This window comes from Microtus ochrogaster, chromosome 18, assembly GCF_000317375.1.
Source record: "Microtus ochrogaster isolate Prairie Vole_2 chromosome 18, MicOch1.0, whole genome shotgun sequence".
In the NCBI taxonomy this organism is placed as follows: Eukaryota; Metazoa; Chordata; class Mammalia; order Rodentia; family Cricetidae; genus Microtus; species Microtus ochrogaster.
Window position 1 is genome coordinate 30,391,495 of NC_022020.1, and position 20,193 is coordinate 30,411,687.

At 38.5% G+C, this 20,193-nt stretch overlaps 1 protein-coding gene across 2 annotated transcripts in view; it reads left to right on the top strand.

Moving 5' to 3' along the window:
* Rbm27 (RNA binding motif protein 27) overlaps positions 1–20,193 on the top strand; it is a 69,482-nt gene that overhangs the window by 27,851 nt on the left and 21,438 nt on the right. Inside the window, exons 6-10 of one of the 2 annotated variants that reach the window (XM_005356041.2) lie at positions 317–577; positions 1,771–2,058; positions 6,932–7,066; positions 14,055–14,219; positions 17,937–18,086. In XM_005356041.2, the coding sequence (XP_005356098.1) occupies positions 317–577; positions 1,771–2,058; positions 6,932–7,066; positions 14,055–14,219; positions 17,937–18,086 (999 nt within the window). The remainder of the gene's footprint in view (positions 1–316; positions 578–1,770; positions 2,059–6,931; positions 7,067–14,054; positions 14,220–17,936; positions 18,087–20,193) is intronic. The other variant, XM_005356042.2, reaches the window with a different exon arrangement.

Consider the following 20,193-nt stretch of genomic DNA (forward strand, 5'->3'; position numbering starts at 1 on the left):
AGTAATTGAATTGACTTGCTATGAGGTTGCCCAGTGTTTATAAAAAGAAAAATCCTAAAATGCCAGTGGGAAAACTGACCTATCTCTGTCAGTGCCCTTGTTGGTGATAGTGCAAAACTGTTTTCACAAGTCTGTTGAGATATGCCGAGGTGGCAATGTTCCTGCTTTTAGAATATGCTACTAGTGAATGTGCTTAGGGTGTGGATCTTTCAGTAAGTGTAGGCTAAGTTTTCAGCATTGTTGATCTGAGAGAAGAAGTGTAGTTTAAATATGTAAATATGTGACCTTTCTTGTTTTCTTTCTCTCTCTAAAACAGAGCACAGGGAAAGATCAAAGTTTAAGAGTGAAAGAAATGACCTGGAGAGCTCCTATGTGCCTGTGTCTGCTCCTCCTGCAAACTCTTCTGAGCAGTACTCCTCTGGGGCACAGTCTATTCCCAGCACTGTCACTGTGATCGCACCTGCTCACCATTCTGAAAACACAACCGAGAGCTGGTCTAATTACTATAACAATCATAGCTCTTCCAATTCTTTTGGTCGAAACCCACCACCAAAGAGGCGCTGCAGAGATTATGATGGTAAAGATTGCTTCTTTTGTATGTGCTGTTCCCGTCTAGGAAAGCAAGTGTTACAGATATGGCATGAGTGCTCCTCAGCAATTTGCCTTACTTTATGTGAATACTGGTGTTTTCTTAATACACCATGTGTTTTCACTTACAATTTCTTGAAAATAACTCCATACTGACATGTAAAGAACTTCCTTTGTTGTTTTTGAGGCTCTTCTATAGTATTCTATATGTATGAAAATATGTTTAACCCATTTATCATAAATATGCACTTAGGTCCTTTCTAGCATTTTCAGTTATAAGCAGTTCTACAATAAATAGCCTTGTTTACCTTGCCTTATAGAAATTTAATGTTAAAATCTTGTTTAAATTGATGAATACTATACATAGTTATAGCATACAACAAGATTTCAGCACATGTATACTGTATATAGTAATCAAATCAGGGTAACTAGCATGTTTGTAAACTTATTTCTTAATGTTGGGAATGCTCATGATCTCTATCAACTATTTGAAAACAATTGCCAACTATAATTATTTTGTTGTATCTAGAACATTATGATTCATTTCTTCTATCTACTTGAGTATTTTTAATTTAAGCCATATATATATATATATCTATCAAGAATGGTCACTTTAAAATAATACCATGAAATAGATCATTGAAATAAATGATTAGTTTAAGACTTTTATTCCTTTCTATCAAACCTTTGGTAAATGGATATTTGGTAAACTATCTAGTTTTTTTATTATTTAAAAAAAAACCCTAAAACCTTTCTTTTTGAAATGAGTATCTTATTATGTAGCCAAGACTTGCCTCACATGTGCATGTAACTCAGGCTGGCCTCAAACTGCAATCCTCCTGCCTCAGCCTCTAGAGTGCTAGGACTACAGGAGTCACTACCACACTTATTTTTTTATAAAAATTTAGCAGTTTGCTTAATCCATAGTAGCTACTTAGTAGCCTGTATGTTGTAAAATTTCAATACGTCATAATCTCAGAGAGCACAGACTGTGCTTGCTTGCCTCTACCTCAAGGTTGTATGGTCACTAACAAGCGAGCCCTAAGGAGATTGTTCCACGTCTTAGAAAAAAACTACAAAGTAAATTAGGATTTTGAGTTTTCTGGAATTTGTTTTATTCTTTGAACTAAGTAGATTGTAATAAGGTTTTTGTTTTTGTTTCTTTAATTTTAATTCTTACAGAAAGAGGATTTTGTGTACTTGGTGACCTTTGTCAGTTTGATCATGGAAATGATCCTCTAGTTGTTGATGAAGTTGCTCTGCCAAGTATGATTCCTTTCCCACCCCCACCTCCTGGGCTTCCTCCTCCACCACCTCCCGGAATGTTAATGCCTCCAATGCCAGGTCCAGGCCCTGGTCCTGGCCCTGGTCCTGGTCCCGGCCCAGGCCCAGGCCCTGGCCATAGTATGAGACTTCCTGTTCCTCAAGGACATGGTCAGCCTCCACCTTCTGTTGTGCTTCCCATACCAAGTAAGTATGTGTTGATTGAATCTTGCTTTTGTTTTTTTTTTTTTTTTTTGATTTGTATTTAGAAGACCCTCATCCCTTTTGCTAACTATTAAAATGCTTGAAAAACAGTAATGGAATGTGAAATATACTTCCATAGTTAAGATGTTCTTACTTTCTGCCATTCTTTTCTGTACCTGCAGTGTGCCCATTGTCTGTAGTAGCCTACCTTGTGTTGACCTGGAGACAAAACCTTGTTAGTATATTAAGATGTTAGCAAAGAAACATGCTGGGAGGTTTATGGATTTTTCTTAGTATTTAAAGAATATTAAATATTCTTTAATCCTCTGCAAGAGTATTAAAATAATGAGATTTTTTTAAATTATAGACTCTTTAGAGGATGAATATTAATTCAGGCAGTATTTGTCTAATTGCCCTCAGTGATTACCTATTCAGTCAACTTTGATTAATTCTCATTATAGTGTTTTGGGTTGATTTGGGTTTTTTGTTTGTTTCGTTTTTGTTTTTTGTTTTTTTTTTTTTTTTTGAGACAGGGTTCTCTGTGTAACACTCCTGGCTGTCCTGGAACTCACTTTGTGGACCAGGATGGCCTTGGACTCACTTGAGATCCACCTGTCTCTGTCTCCCAAGTGCTAGGATTACAGGCATGCACCTCCATCACTAGATTTGAGTTGATTTGTTTTTGTGGGAGTAAATTCTAAATGCCATGCCATCTTAACTGTGTATTTCCATGTGGATTTCTTTACTGAGAAAGACTTTGTGTTTTGTTTTTTTTTTTTAAATAGGCATTTATTGTAGCCACCCAAATCAAGAGTAAGAAATGTTTAAAAATGGCCATTTAACGGCTGGAGAGATGGCTCAGAGGTTAAGAGCATTGCCTGCTCTTCCAAAGGTCCTGAGTTCAATTCCCAGCAACCACATGGTGGCTCAAAACCATCTGTAATGGTGTCTGGTGCCCTCTTCTGGCATACACACAGACAGAATATTGTATACATAATAAATAAATAAATATTTTTAAAAAATGGCCATTTAAGTGCCAGGGAAGATGGCTTAGTCAGTAAGAGTACTCCTTGTATAAGCATGAGGATCTGAGTTCAAAATCCCCTTTTAATGTGTTGACATTAAAAGCTAGATGTGTCTCTGTACATGTAACTCATCTCTGAGGGTGTACAGTAGAGACAGGAGGATTGCTGGGGTTGTTGTCTGCCAGCCTAGCTGTGGGTTTAGTGAGAGAATCTAGAGGGAATAAGGTAGTTTGATACCATTCTCTGACCTCTGTATACATGCATGGTTGTGTGTATACCTTAATGCCTCCCACACAAACATAAGAAGTATTAGTGATTGCTATGGGTGTGTTTACCCAGCACTCTGGAATCTGAGCAGATAATCAAGGTAAGGTTATGACTATAGCAAGAATAGGGATAAGACTAAATTTTTAAATTCAATTGGAAAAACTTACAGAATGAATTATTTATGTACATGTAAAGGTCTAAGAAAATATCTACTTGCAGATATTTAACATTCCATTGTTAAAGAGTAGCAAATTAGCCGGGCGATGGTGGCGCACGCCTTTAATCCCAGCACTTGGGAGGCAGAGACAGGCGGATCTCTGTGAGTTCGAGACCAGCCTGGTCTACAGAGCTAGTTCCAGGACAGGCTCCAAAGACACAGAGAAACCCTCTGAACACGGCGAACAATGAGGGCTGATGAGAAGCCAAGGACAGTGGCACAGGGTTTTGATCCTACGTAATGTGCTGGCTTTGTGGGAGCCTAGCCAGTAGGATGTTCACTTTCCTAGATATGGACGGAGGGGGGAGGACCTAGGACTTAACACAGGGCAGGGAACCCTGACTGCTCTTTGGACTGGAGAGGGAGGGGGAGAGAGAGGAGCGGGGGGAGGGGGAGAAGGGTGGGAGGAAGGGGAGGGAAATGGGAGGCTGGGAGGAGGTGGAAACTTGTTTTTTTTTCTCCTTTTCTCAATAAAAAAAGTTAAAAAAAAGAGTAGCAAATTATTACCTTAAAAATTATTATCATTTAATTTAAGGAGTATTTCTCTGTTCCTGGTACTAGGAATAGAACTTAGGGCTTCACTTATGCCTAGGCAAGCACTCCCCACTCAGGTTTAGCCTCAGCCCCTTTCAATTTACTTTCATCAGGGTCTCACTAAGTTGTCCAGACTGGCTTTGAAGTAGTTGTAGTCTAGGAAGGCCTTGAACTTGAGATCTTCTTGTTGTATATAACCTTCTGTGTAACCGAGATTCCAGGCCTGCATCATCTGGTTCTCTCTTTTTCTTCTCCCAGTTCTTGGGATTGAACCCAGAACTTCATGCATTCTGGGCAAATTGTCAGCCTCTGAACTTTATCCCCAGCACCTATTTTCTTTTCTTTTCTTTTTTAAAGCACTTTATTTTAGGGCTGAGGTATAGCTCAGTACTATAGTGCTTGACTATGTGAGGACCTGATTTTTGTCCCCAGCATCAAAGCTATAACCAAACAGTTAGGAAAAATAATTTAGTACAATCCTAACATGTGCCCATCACTAAGCTTCCCTGTAGTAAAGTATGCAACACATTAAAGTTGGTACAAAGGATTGGCAGGATGACTCAGCAGGTAAGGTACTTGCTGTGTAAACCTGGATATCCAAGTTGAATCCTTAGAACACACATAAAAATAGGAAGAACTGAATACATAGATTTGTCTTCTGACCACCTCATGCATGCTATGGCTAACCTACCCTTCATTAATAATAATAATAATAATAATAATAATAATAATAATAATAATAAATAGCAACAACGGTAATAATAACAACAACAGTAATCATAAAATGTGCCATGAAGTGACTCAGCAAATCAAGGAGCTTGCCACCTTGATGACTTGAATTTCATCTATGGTATCTATGTGGTCAAAGGAGAGAACCAACTCCCTTAGCTTGTCCTCTGACCTCCACGTGTATTCTGTGAGCTTACATACCTGGGTATACACACACACATACACACTCAATAAAAATTTAAAAGTTGCTAATAATATAAAAGGATTTAATAGTGTTTTTTTTTTTTTTCAAGGTTTGCTTTTTGGGAATGGTGGTGCTGGGGATTACACCTCACAGGGCTTTACGTGTGCTTTGTGTCCTAGTTTTCTTTTTGTTGTTTTAATAAAATAGTGACTGAAACTGGGGTTTGGGAGTAAAAAGGGTTTGTTTCAGTATAGAGCTTACAATCAGTCTATCAGTGAGAAGAGCCAAGGCAGAACTGTAGCAGAGACAAAGATGGAATGCTCCATGCTGGCCTGTTTCGCTACATTTCTTATACATCCCAAGACCAACAGTTGGTGGGGCCCTCCTACTCAATGAACAATCAGGAAACTTTCCATAGACATGCCCACAGACCAGTCTAGTGGAGGCAGTTCTTCGTTTAAGGGTCTCTTCCTAGGTCATTAGCTCGTTGTGAAGTTGAAAGAACTAACCACTACACTAACCCGTAACTTAGCAACTTGAATACTAAATATTGATTGAAGGGGATCAAGAGATAGCTTAGCAGTTAAGAGTAGTTGTTGCTCTTCCTGAGGACCTGGGTTCCATTCCACTCACATGGTAGCTCACAACCATTCATAACTAGTTCCAGGGGATCTGATGCCCTCTCCTACCTCTACAAGCACCAGGTACAATTTTATATGATGTACATACATGGACAAAAAAATTCATACATGTAAGTTAATTAAGTCAATGTTAAAAAAACTTAGAAAGAAAACACATAACTTCTACAATACGTGTTGAAGTGATTTTATTCTCTTCTTAAGCTTTTCTCTTTATTTACCTATTAAATTTAATTTGTTATTGGGATACTGGCAGTTGACCTCAGGATCTTGCAAATGCCAGGCAAACACCAGACATGGCTGTTGACTGAGCTTTCTGTTGTGCGGATCCCACAGTCGTTAAGTCCCAAAGAAATCACACAGAGGTATACATTAATTATAAACTGATTGGCCTAGTATCTCAGGCTTCTATTAACTCTTATAACTTATATTGGCCCATAATTCTTGTCTGTGTTAGCAACATGGCTTGGTACCTTATTCGGCGAGGCAGTCACATCTTGCTTCTTCTGCATCTGGATCACGACTGCAGACTGCACTCCCTCTTCTCAGCATTCTTGTTGCCCTGTCTCTACTTCCTATCTGGCTACTGGCCAATCAAAATTGAGAGGATAAAAGACCATTGTCCCATAGCACACGGCCACTGAGCTACATACATCCTTACAATCCTTAATCCCCTATTTTAGAAATGGGGATCTTAAACTTCTGATCTGCCTCCACTTGCAATTACAGACAATTACATGTCATTATGCTGGGCTTCAAATCAAAGTTCTGTTCCTGTTAAGCAAGCACTCCATCATCTGAACTATATCTCCAACCTAACCCTTCACTTTAAAAAAAATTTTTTTTTTTAATTTTTATTTTTTTGATGACAGAATCTCTATAATTCTGGCTGGCCTGGAACTCCTATGTAGACCAGACTGGCCTTGAACTCACAGAGGTCTGCTTCTCTCTGCCTCTCTCGAGTGCTGGAATTAAAGGCGCAAGCAACCATGGCCCAGCCTCACTGTATCTTTTTCCATTGTATTCACAACTGCAAATTCATAAGTATGTTTATTGCTCACTTATGCTTAAGCCATCTACTGTTCCTTACGTCCTTTCTGCCATCCTCATGTCTGCCTGCAGTGACACCTACTCCCGCTTTCCTTCATTTGTGATAAGCCTTGCCTGTTGGAGAACTAAGACTGTCATCAGGATTGTTAAGTTTGAATAAATTAGTATTAGTATCATGCTCTTACTAGTAATTATTTATCATGTACTTGTTACTTTTTTTGGTATTCTATAGGACCTCCCATTTCACAGTCAAGCGTAATAAACAGCCGTGACCAGCCTGGGACAAGTGCAGTGCCCAATCTTGCACCAGTGGGAGCAAGACTACCTCCTCCTTTACCCCAGAACCTCCTTTATACAGTATCAGAAAGTAAGTAAATGTCACTTCAAGAGATTCTTAGTTTTTTTTTTTTTTTAATTAAACACATCAGTTTTTCATACACATGAAGATGATGGACAGTAAGTGGAGTGTTACCTGCAGTTATGGCTTTTGGGCCTAGTAGGACAGGGGCAGGGTATCTTTCTGTGTTCTGATGAAGACTCTTGTGTGTGGCTTCTAAGAATGCAGCCTGTAAAGGATGGCAGTCCAGACTGGGCCATGCACAATTCCAGTACCTTACCGTGAGCTGCTGAGTATAGCTTTCCATCCAGTCATACAATTCTGGTTTTAAGGCTGGGGTCTTGTGGTTTTGGCTGCAGCTCTGTGGTGTCATTTCTACCTGACCTGGTGTTCGCATGACGTCTAGGGCAGTCTGGGGACTTGGAGGGAGATAAACTGAACCAAAATGTGTTTTTGATGGGTTGTCAACATGGTGAATAAAAGGCAGTTGCCATCAAACCTCAGAACCTGAGTTTGATCCCTGGGTCCTACGTGGTGGAAGGAGAAAAGGTACTCTTTTCAAGTTGTCCTCTGATCTCCACACATGCATTGTGGCACTGTGAGATGCACCAAAATTGCTATTCTTGCTGGGCAGTGGTGGCACACATCTTTAATCCCAGCACTTGGGAGGCAGATGCAGGTGGATCTCTGAGTTCAAGGCCAGTCCAGTCTGTGTAGGAGTTCTAAGACAGTCAGAGCTGTTACACAGAGAAACCCTGTCTCAAGGTGGTGGGGGAGAAGAAAGCTTATTATTGTCGGATGCATAGCAAGCATAAAGTGACTATGTCATGGCTGTATTTTAATTTTGTGTGCTGGGTGGGGAGAAGCAAGGAGCCCTCTGCTGCTGTACACTGGCAGTATAGAGTCTCTTCATAATGACTGCTTCAGTCACAGCATTGTACTTTTGCTAATGTCTAAAACATGTCGCCTGTCTTCTAAGAAGTGTACAAGAATCAGGTAAAATATGTCTAATAGTTGAAGTGAAGATAGAAAACATAAATTAGTGTTTTAGCACATTTAAATATTTGTGTTTAATTTTAAATTGTTTCCTTTGATTTATACCTTTTAAAAAACCAAGTGCCTGGTTGATTTTGTTTATTTTTTCAAGACAAGATTTCTCTGTGTAGTCTTGGCTGTCTTAGAACTGGTCCTCTAGACCAGACTGGACTTGAACTCAGAGATCCGCCTACCCTTGTCTCCTGAGTGCTGGCATTATCCAACCTGGCTTGATATATATATACACATACATACATACACATATATACACACACATACATATGTACATAAATATATGTAATTTTTAAAGGTGTTTTTTAGAAATATATTTTAAAAGTTAATTAAGCCAGGCATGATGGAGTACTCCTATAAATCCCAGCACTTGGGAGGTAGAGGCAGGAGGATCAAGAGTTCATGGCCAATCTCAGCCACATAGCAAGTATGAGGCTGCCATGGGCGACTCGAGCCACTGTCTCAAAAAACCAAAAGCAATCAAAAAAGTGGTTGTTTTACATTGTCAGAATATGAGCTTTCCTTTACAGAAGTGATGGTATGTTTGTTTTTTGTATATCCATGCTTATAAATTTGCTTTACCTTGGAAATGTTTCCTCATTTCTTCCATGTTGCAGAGGCAAGCACGTAAAGTAGTTGGGCCTAGTTTAAGATCCTGGTGCTTTTCTCTTTTTCTCTCATCTTCTCTCTTCTTCATGTAGGCCAAGTTAATTCACTTTTGTACTTCAGTTTCCTTTTCCAAAGTGAAACTAATGTTACTTCATTTCTTCTTCTGAAGAAAAATGAATTTATATTCCTGTAAGGCATCTAACATGTCTTTGGCATCTAGTAACCTGTAAAAGATTAATTATATTCTATGTAGTTACTATTTTCTTGTCAGATTTCAACCTCTCAGAATAAAGCCTACACTTAAATCTCGGCCTTTACTCTTGTCTTTGTTGTTGTGTACAATATCCAAGCACTCATGTTGACATTGTCGTATGACTGACACATTGCTACCCCACCCCTCATAAATGATAGTAGGCTTGCATGGGTCTCTAGCATGCAAGGAATCCCCAACCTTGCTTTGTTTTTTAAAAAACCTCGTTCATCAAGATCCTTTTTCCCTTGAAGTTTTTCCTTCACTGTATTTCCACCAGAACCTCTCCTTTTAGTCACATGTGGCTTGCTGCGCATTTGGATCCTTGGACACCATTATGCTTGTTTAGGCCCCTTCGCCAAGATATAGCACATAATGTTGAGTGAATACCCCTCAGGCTTCGTCATGAGAACTCTTCATTGGTTAGCTAATGAATCCTCAGAGACTCCTGATTTACTTCTTCTTCCCTAATCTTTTCCCAGCTTGAATAGTGACCATGCTCCTGCTGTGACTCAACTTGCCCTTTCTTCTTTCCTGATGCATATGTGCTTTCTCTTCTGCTTCAAGGTTCAAGTCTAAGTAGTTGAGAAATACTCATCTCCTGTTTCGTATTCTTACTTAACATGTAAGCATTTGTTTCATAGTAGTGCGTACTTAAATATAGGTCTGTTTGATTTTCCATTTATGAATATAAATCAGAAATTTATCTGACATTTTCTCCTGGTCTTCTGATTTTTCTCATGGTCTCCTGATTTTTAACTTCTTAACAGTACAGCTTTGTTTTGTTGTTGCTATCAGTGTTTTAACTTATGGGAAATAACAAATAGACATAAAAATGAAGAAATATTAGAACAACCTCAGGTATGTGCAGTATAGCAAAGGGCCCTGTACCTTTTATCCAGCTTCAGTAGTGACCAGTGTGCCAGTTAACTCTTTAGCATTTCTGTTAGTCAGCTCATAACAGTTAAAAGTGACTTTTGTACTTTAAACCTAAATTTATTGCAGTCTATGGCATACTTTTATATTGTTAAATTTAGTGTTGAGTCATAGTAAAAATTCTGCTTTAAAAAAACTCTGGCAGTTATTCATTTGTTGTTATACCAAATTGTACATTATGACATACGCAGTAAATACTCTGTTTGGTGTTACTGAGACAGGGTTTTTCTACATATACCTGGCTCTTCTGGAACTCACTATGTAGACCAAACTGTCCTTGAACTCAGAGATCTACTTGCTCCTGCCTCCTAAGTTCTGGAATTAAACCACCATATTCAGGTGCCATTAATTTTTAAAAATTTAGCAGTTGCCAGTAATCCCAGTGACCTATCTTAATTAATAGTCATTAATTCATAAAATATTTGTTCAGTGCTTACATGTGCCAGGCTTCGTGGTAGATGCTAGGGAGTGAAGACGTGTAAGATAACAGATTTCAGATGACTTAGCTCATGTCTTTAAAAGAAAGAGTATAATATTTTAGAACAAAATTCCAAACATTTTTTCCAGTCCTAAGACTATTAGGACAAATACAATTGTCAGCTTCTTTGTCAGAATAGAGGACTGCATAGGAAAATATCTAGTATCACTATAATCTTAAAAATACACTTTAAGCCAGGTGGTGATGTTGCACTTCTTTTTTAATCCCAGCACTCAGGAGACAGAGATAGGTGGTTCTCTGAGTTTCACGCCAGCCTGGTCTACAGAGTGTGTTTCAAGACAGCCAGGAGAAACCGTGTCTCAAACAAAACAAAACACAACCCCCAAAATTTAATACACAAAAGATAAAAATCTAAGAATAAAAGCAATCCTTTTAATAATTACCATTTTTGTTACTAAACTAGTAAATGCGATAATTTTGCATTGATATTTCTGGTTTACTACTTTATAGTCTTAGATGCTGTATCAGTGTTTATAAAGAGAATTGGTTTGTTGGCAAATAAAATGTTAATATTGAGCTAGGCAGTGGTGGCACACGCCTTTAATCCCAGGACTTGGGAGGTGGAGGCAGAGACAGGCAGATCTCTGTGAGTTTGAGGCCAGCCTGGTTTACAAGAGCTAGTTCCAGGACAGGCACCAAAGCTACACAGAGAAACTCTGTCTTGAAAAAACCATATATATATATATATATGTTAAGTCACAACTGTGTCATTAAAGCAACTTTGTAAAATTTCTTCCTTTCTTAAAAGCCTATAATTTGATTCTTAAATATATAGGGAGGAACAGGGGAGACAGTTTAGTGAAGTAAGTATTGTGCAAGCCTGAGGATTTGGGTCCTTGATATCATGTATGAGTCAGCATAGCAGTGAATGCCTGGAGCTCTAGTGCTGCAGGGGAGGAGATAGATGGCCATATTCCTGGAATTCATTACAGGTTCAGTGAAAGACCCTGTCTCAAAAATAAGAGGAAGGATGGGGATGTAGCTCAGTTAGTAGAATGCTTATCTACAGTGCATGAAGCCCTGATCTGCAGGCTCAGTACCACATAAAACCAGGAATGGTGGCACATGCCTGTAATCTGTGCAGTTGGGCATGAGCATCAGAAAATCAAGGCCATCCTCGTTTATATAGTACATTGGCAGCCAACTAGACACACATGAGAACCCATCTCATTTTTCAAAAGGAAAAAAGTAGAAAGCAAAGTAATATAGAAAGACATTGGTGTCCTTGACTTCATATGCATATGCCCACATGAACATATACTACACATACAGTTTATAGAAAAAAAGTAAAACTCTCAAGATATGGTGTCTGATAAACATATAAGCATTTAAAACAGAATTTTTGGAACCAGATGAGATGGCTCCATGGGTAAAGGTGAAGTGCCTGTCTACAAGCCTGGTGACTTAAGTTTGATTCTCAAGATCCATACATCAAATAGGAAGAGAAAGCCAATGTACGTTAACCAATACATATTTGCACATATACACATACAAACACACAAATAAATAGCTGTGATAAATTTTGTGATTAAATCATTATTAGTACATTGGTTTACAGTGGGAATCACGTGTAAAAAAGCTGAAAATTGGAGTTGCTTGGGGAGGTGCTCAAATGAATAAAGTATTCAATGTACAACTGTGAAAACTGGCAGACTACCTGAACAAGTAAAGCCAGATGTGGTAGCACAGTTCAAGCAGTGTATACTCCTGCAGTAAGAAGAGAGGCAATTCACTAGACTCTTGAGAACAGCGGGAGCATAGCATAAGACCCTGTACTAATAAACAAGGTGAAAAAGTAAGGACTGACACCCAAGGTTGTTGTCTGGATCCTCCCACAACACACAATGCACACATGAACATTCACAGGAATGAGTAAATATAAAACATATATAAAAATTGGAGAATATAATAATTTTTAGTAATAGATTTTCAATTTCTATGTAGTTGATTTTAATGTTTGTGTATTGGAAAATTTGAGGGGCTGGAGAGATGGCTTCTTGATTAAGAACACTGATATTCTTTGAGCACCCACATGGCAGGTCACAACTGTCCATGACTCCAGAGTATGCACACCTTTTTCTGGCTTCCATAGACACCAGACATGCATCTAACCAACTCACAGCCTCCTTTCGTAATGTTTGAATTGCATGTTTTCTGTGATTTTAACAGTAGAGATTGTGCAAGCTTGCCCTTTAGTCTAGTTACTAGTTATATATACTAGGCCTGAATCACATTTAAAGCCCTCAAACAGTTTGGCATTACATTTCTTTTGCTTTCTCTTGAGCATTGTGCCTCTTGATTATTTGTCACAGAGAATTCTGCTGTAGGACATGATTAGGACTATTTTCAGATGATTGAGGATATATTGAATTGCTCTTGCAATGTAGTGATTCATTCTTTTAAAACAAATCTTGAAAGGTCTGGTGTTCAGTATGTAGTTCCATCATTGGCTTTACAGTGAGGTTTGTCATCTCCTTTTCTCCATGCCTGTGGACAGAGAAGATGGGAGATGTTAGCATCTTTCTACTATGAAATCAAGTGATTGCGTTGGGGTCTGTCTTACCTGCATGTGTTAAAAATCTAAAGGAACTGTACAACTTATAAAGACTTTAATCACATATTAAAAATCTTCTAACCTTGCTTCATTATGTCTTATGTTACAGTGAATGTCTGACTTTGTGGTATAAAGTATTAACTAAATTCTACAAATGTATGTTTCATATGTTGCTGTCAGGGAATGATACTAAATAGAAACCAAAGGAAGGTTTTACTCTGTGATACTTTGGATTTTTCCAATCCCGTTGTATAGAATTTATGTCTATATATGTATATACATGTGTGTGCATGTATGTGTGTTTGTGTCCCTCCGTGTACTTTATTTTGAAACATGGCGCCTAAAAGCCAAAGTCATTTACTATATCTATATTTGGTCTGTTTGCATTTTTCTTCATGTTTTTTTTTTCTTATCATCCACTCTGGTGATTAACAAATTTTCACTACCTTTTGAATTTTCTTCTAATGAACACTTATTCTTTGTGAGGCTATGGGTATGGTAGTTTGTTTTGTATTTCTTATTATTCTTTTCCTGCTTTTAGATATGGGAGTAGTATATTTTGTGCAGAGTTGCCATTTTTGTGATTAGAGGGGCATGTGCATGACAACCTTTATATCTGCACAGCTCATTAATATCACATTCTTTGCGAACTATAGCTCAAGGTGCCTTTCTGTAACTTGATGGTTCATTGTTCATCTTTAGATAAAATAGCGTACATTTACTCCATTTATGATTCAAAATAATAGAAAGTCAGGTATGGTGTTGTATACCTGCATTTCCAGAACTTGGGCTATGGAGGCAATAGGGTCAGGAGTTCAATGTTAGCCTCAGCTATATAGTAACTTTGAGGCAAGCAAACCTCTTTCAGGAGAGAGGGAGGAGAAAGAGAATATTCTGAAAGGCAGATTGCACAATGCTAGCTTCTTTGTACCTTGAGGCATCTGACCTAGTTGCATGTCTGTGCTTTCTTGAGTTAGAATCTCAATAATGTCTTTCTCACTACTGTTCTTGTTGTTGTAATTTCTCTGTTCTTGGCTCACAGTGTCAGGAAGTACATCACTGCCTCAGAAAAGCAAGCTTGTGACTTTCAATCCCAGCTGCCCTCCTATTCTTTCCTCTGTAGGACAGCCCATGTATTCTCGTGAACATGGTGCTGCTGCATCTGAGCGACTTCAGTTGGGGACACCGCCTCCTCTGTTGGCAGCTCGTTTGGTGCCACCTCGAAACCTCATGGGATCCTCCATTGGGTATCATACCTCAGTCTCCAGCCCCACCCCTCTGGTCCCAGGTAAGCTTTGCTTCAGATGGCCATCCACCTCACTGATCTTTCATACCTGAAACTGGTCAGCCTAACATATCAGATGACCTGGGAATCTGACCTGTCTGAAGTTCCCTTTAAAGTCTTGGGTAGAGTGTTCTTTGTTTCTCTGCTTCTGTGGTTTGTCCCTAGTGGTTGTTGATGATTAGGCCCTCTGTGTGTGTCCGTCATCTCTGTTGTCCTGTATATTTACATTCAGTGCCTTGGTAACAGTCACATCTTCCTTAAGGTAGATAGGAAGATGGTATCTGCTTGAGTATTTTCTACTTAATTACTTACACATTACAAGAAAAACTAGGGTAATTATTCTTTGAAATAAAACAGAAGTTCAGGTTTCTTGCTGCTCGTGGATAAACATAGTTTTTCCCTTCTACTCCATTTGGATAGATTGATCATGATGACTGTAATATTTTTAAAAATTATTTCGCCCTATTGATATGTGTTTTGAAGATCTGTGCTATACTTTGTTGGTATCTTGTTAGTCTCTCTATTTAAATTCGATTTCCTCACTTTGCCTTTAGATTCTCACATTTCCTTTAGTTAGTTCAGAACTAACTAAAGGGCTTTTTAAAAACAAAAGAGGGTTACTATATGCCCAAGTTAGCCTTGAACATGGAATCAGCTGTTCTAGGTTTGCAGTTGTGTGCTACCATGCCTGATCTGACTGTAGAACCATTGCATGTATTGGGGTTCTGTGTACACAGTGATCATAGAACTAGGTAGGTCATTTGATTGTATAAATTTCAAACATTTATGTAGCCTCAACTGTGGGAGAGTTTCTGTTCATGCTAGACAATGATTGAAAACTTTGGACCGTACTTTGTTGATTTGCTTAAATATTAAAATAGTGTTTATTTTGTTAATTTTTAAAGTTGGCATATGTCTTTGGAGGGTTACCATTGCTGTGATGAAACACCACAACCCAAGAAACTTGGGGAGGAAAGGGTTTATTTGGCTTATGCTTCCACATCACAGTTTATCGTCAAAGGAACAGGGCAGGAACCTGGAGGCAGGAGCTGATGTAGAAGCAATGGAGGAGCGCTGCTTACCGGTTTGCTCCTCATGGCTTGCTCAACCTGCTTGCTTATAGAAGCCAGGACCACCCACAATGGTCTGGGCCCTACCCATCAATCACTGATTTAAAAAAATGCCTTACAGCTGGATCTTAAGGAGGCATTTTCTCAATTGAAGTTCTCTCCTTTCAGATAACTCTAGCTTGTTGACATAAAACTAGCCAGGACAGCATAACTGTGGAATCTGTGGAATTTGTTATTTTACATATCGTCCTCAAACTATTACTCAGATATTTAACATACTTAAATTTAAAAAATAGATAGGCCCTGCTTTTAAGCTATACTCCATTAAAGCACACTTTTCTCTTGATAAATAATAATTCTGTCTAGTTGACTTAAATGAACAAAAACATTAAGGGCATGGATCATTCAGCATAATCCTTGCCCCCAAATTTTGTGAAGAACTAAATTTGAATCTCCAGCACCCACATAAAAATCTGGGCATGATGACATATGCCTATCATTCTGGCACCAGAGGCTGAGTTGAGAGAACTTCCTGGGGTTTGCTGGCCAGCCACTGTAGTTAAATATCAATGAAAGACTTTATCTCAGGAAATAAGATGGTGAGGGATTGAGGAAAACACCATGCATTGACCTCTGTCTTCACATTCATGTGTGTACATGGGGAAAAAAAGGGAAGGACTCAGAGCAGGAGCTGACAAAATCAGTATGATGTCCAAGAATGCTCTGACAGAGAGAGTTTGGTTCTATTAGGTCATCATTAGGAAACTGTAGGCTGAATAGAAGCATTAAGAATGAGTGTAAATCCTATAATAGGAACATCATTATTACAATAATTTATTAACTTTCCTTAGCCATTCTATTCTGAGGAGGGACTATAGACCTCAGTGGTGACTAATTTTCAAAATCATCATTTTGTTAGAGAGAATCAATATTTAATCTGTTGACGTTCTATACCACGCCATGAACTGTCTTAAAAAGTGGAAGGAAAGAAAGTGAGGGGATATGTGGATGTGAAGAAGTATTGACCAGCAGTTTTAGTTTTGGTGGCCTATGTCTCAGTTGGTTGTTCCTCAGTATCATTTAATTGTTCTAAACTTGAAGTTGGTGTTTTGTGCAGGGAGAATATGCTCATGGAACTGGAAGTTGGGGGAAATACAGTACTCAGGGCAAGCTTTGCTCTGAGAGGGTGAGAGAGATTTAACTTATTTAGACAGTGGCTAAAGATTTATACTTTTAGAAATCTGGAAATTCCTAAGGGGGATTGTTTGTTTTAAGAATTTATTTTATTTTATTTGAGACAGTCTCACTATATCAGTCTTGCTGGCTTGGAACTTAGCCATGTTGATCAGGCTGGCCTCAAACTCACAAAGATCCACTTGTGCCTGCCTCCCAAGTGCAGATATTAAAGGTGTTGCTTCCACACCTCACTTATTTTACTACTTTTAAATTAACTGTGTGTGTAAGTCTGGGTGTGGGTGTATGTATGTGAGTACAGGTGCCCACCCCATCCAGAAGAGGGTGTTGGATCCTGTGGATATGGGGTTGTTCACTGGTGGTTGTGAACCAAATGTGGGTGCTGAGAACCCAGTTTGGGTCTTCTGCAAAAGTAGCATGTTCTCTTAACCACTGAGCTATCTCTCCAGCAAGTAGATCATTTGTGAACCTACATTTTGTACCATCTAAGTGGCAACCATTAGTAAAGATCTGAATGAGATTGATCTTGTAGCTTGAACTTTATATGAATCATTAAATATATTTTCCATTATGGTAAAAAAGGGAAGAAACACAAGAGCTTCTGAACCATAACCATGAAAAACAGTGTCTTCAGTCTGTTTTACTCTGATTTGATGTAGAATATGAATAAGTTATGTGCCATTTGGGGTTTCTGTCATTCCTTTCAGAATTGCTTTTAACACTAATAAAATAGTTACTTGGAGTTAGAATTTTCAAAGTGATTTTTTTTGTTTCAGAAAAAGTATGAGAAATATAAAAAAAATACATTGGTGAATAATAGGGTGGTATTAAGATAATTATAAATACCTAGCCTTTTTATTTGAAATACGCTTTGGATAGGAAACAAGTTATTATTTCTTTATCTAAAAAAAAATTATTTTTTGTTGATTACAGAAATATCTAGAAATTGAGACACAACAATCTGAATAATGTGTTCATGTATGTGAAAATTGGTGATGAAAATATGTATTGTTATTAGATTAAGTGATTAGTATACAGGATAGACATTGCTGAATGGATTGAGAGTAAACACTGTATGCATTTGAATGTCTGTATGCTTGTAGTAGTAGTACGGTTTACTTTTACTCCTAAAAGGAATGTCCGATAGAACTCAAAGAGAAACGTATGCAGATGATAGAATTATATATTTATTTATTATGTATACAATATTCTGTCTGTGTGTATGTCTGCAGGCCAGACCTCATTACAGATGATTGTGAGCCACCATGTGGTTGCCGGGAATTGAACTCAGGACCTTTGGAAGAGCAGGCAATGCTCTTAACCACTGAGCCATCTCTCCAGCCCTAGAATTATATTTTTTGAAGAACACATAACTTGAACAACTATTTTTAGTAACAAGGGAATAATTCGAGCACTCTCTGATTATCTAAGTGGGTTTTTTTTTTTTTTTTTTCAGATACATATGAACCTGATGGTTATAACCCTGAAGCTCCTAGTATCACCAGTTCTGGCAGATCACAGTATAGACAATTCTTTTCAAGAGCACAGACACAGCGTCCCAACCTGATTGGCCTTACATCTGGAGATATGGATGCAAATCCAAGAGGTAAGAATGCCTTTTTCTGGTGATACACATTATGCATCAGTTTATCAATGTAGCTAATAATTTGTGTTTCTGGTCTCACTTGAGGAAATCAGACTCCTTATACTTTTTAAAGATGCTTTGTAATCATTTCAATAGTTTTATAACAATTTCACTTCTAAATTTTAGTGGTATAGTTAGAACATATATATGTATATGTATGGTGTGGGACAGTTCTGTATTCTGTCAATTATGTTTTAAATAAATGCTGATTGCTGATTGTCCAGTAGCCAGGCAGGAAGTATAGATGGGACAACCAGACAGGAAGTAGAGGCGGGGCAATGAGAACAGGAGAATTCTGGGAAGGAGGAAGCTCATTCCTCCTCAGTCCTGTCCAGACACTGAAGAATGAAGATGTGACCTGCCCCGCTGAAAAAGGTACCAAGCCATGTGGCTAGCATATACTAGAATAATGGGCTAAATAAGTTATAAGAGTTAATAAGAAGCCTGAGCTAATGGGCCAATCAGTTTTATAACTTATGTAGACCTTCTGTGTGATTCTTTGAGACCTAACAACTGTGGGAACCAGGCAGGACAGAAACCCCAACAAGCAGGCCCTCATGTTTTACACACACACACACACACACACACACACACACACACACACACACACACACACATATATTATGTATGCAATGTTTTGTCAGCATGTATGCCTGCAGGGCAGAAGAGAGCACCAGGTCTCATTACAGATGATTGTGAACCATCATGTAGTTATTGGGAATTGAACTGAGGACCTCTGGAAGAGCAGCCAGTGTTCTTAACCACTGAGCCATTTCTTTTTAGACATAGAAAATAGTAATACTTTTTAGTTGCTTTTTTAGATAGGACTTCAGACCATTTTAACTGTGTGCTAGGCACAGTGCTAGAGTTTACATGCAAGAAGGTGAGATGACTGGTTCCTTTCCCTCAAAGAACTGATCAAAGGTTTATTTTCTATTTTGAGTGGTGTAGCTTCAAACCATTAATGTTACAAGTCTAAACACTGTAAGTAAATTAGCATTTTATCAATTTACTTCTTAAGATTACAGCTATATACTCAGGCCCAGTGGCACATATTTTTTATCTGTGTGGAGGCAGGAGGACCAGGGCTGAAGATTATCTTTACCTACATAGCAGGTTTAAAGCCGACCTGGGCCACATAGACCCTGTCTAAAAACAAAACCCCTAAAATTAAATCTATCAGGACCTGCTTCAAAGTTTTTAAGATATAAACCTTTAAAAAATCAAGCTATGACAGTTGTGGTGGTACACACTTTTAATCCCAACACTCAGGAGGCAGAGACAGATAGATCTCTGTGAGTTGTAGGCCAGCCTAGTTACATAGTAAATTATGTGCCAAACAGGGCTACAAAGTCAGACCCTGTCTCAAGGTGCTGCACAAATAAAGCTAAGATTAAATAAAAGCATATACTTATAATGCGGGTTCTTTTCCTTCCTCGCTAAAATGTTAACTTATATCTAAGATAAAATAGGGTCCTATATAAACACAGAGCTGGGCATGGTGTCTACAATCCTAGTGAGTGCCGAGCAGGCTGAGGCAGAGGATTACTTGAATTCCAGGCCTGCCCGGGCTACGGAATAAGACCTAATCTCAAAACAACAAAAATGAGTTGTAGAGATGGCTCAAAGGTTAAGAACACTGGCTGCTCTTCCAGAGGACCTGGATTCAATTCCTAGCACCCACATGGCAGCCCACAACTCTCTAGGGGATCCAGTCCCCTCACACAGACGTACATGTTAGCAAAACACTAGCACACATAAAATAAAAATAAATCATTAAACAAAAAAGAAAACAAAATAATATGGTAATATTTTATATAAGAAAATCATACCGGGTGGTGGTGGCACGTGCCTTTAATTCCACCACTCAGAAGGCAGAGGCAGGTGGATCTCTGCGAGTTTGAGGCCAGCTTGGTCTACAAAGCAAGTTCCAGGACTGGCTCCATAGCTACTGAGAAACCCTGTCTCGAGAAACAAAGAAAGAAAGAAAGAAAGAAAGAAAGAAAGAAAGAAAGAAAGAAAGAAAGAAAGAAAGAAAGAAAGAAAGAAAGAAAGAAAGAAAGAAAGA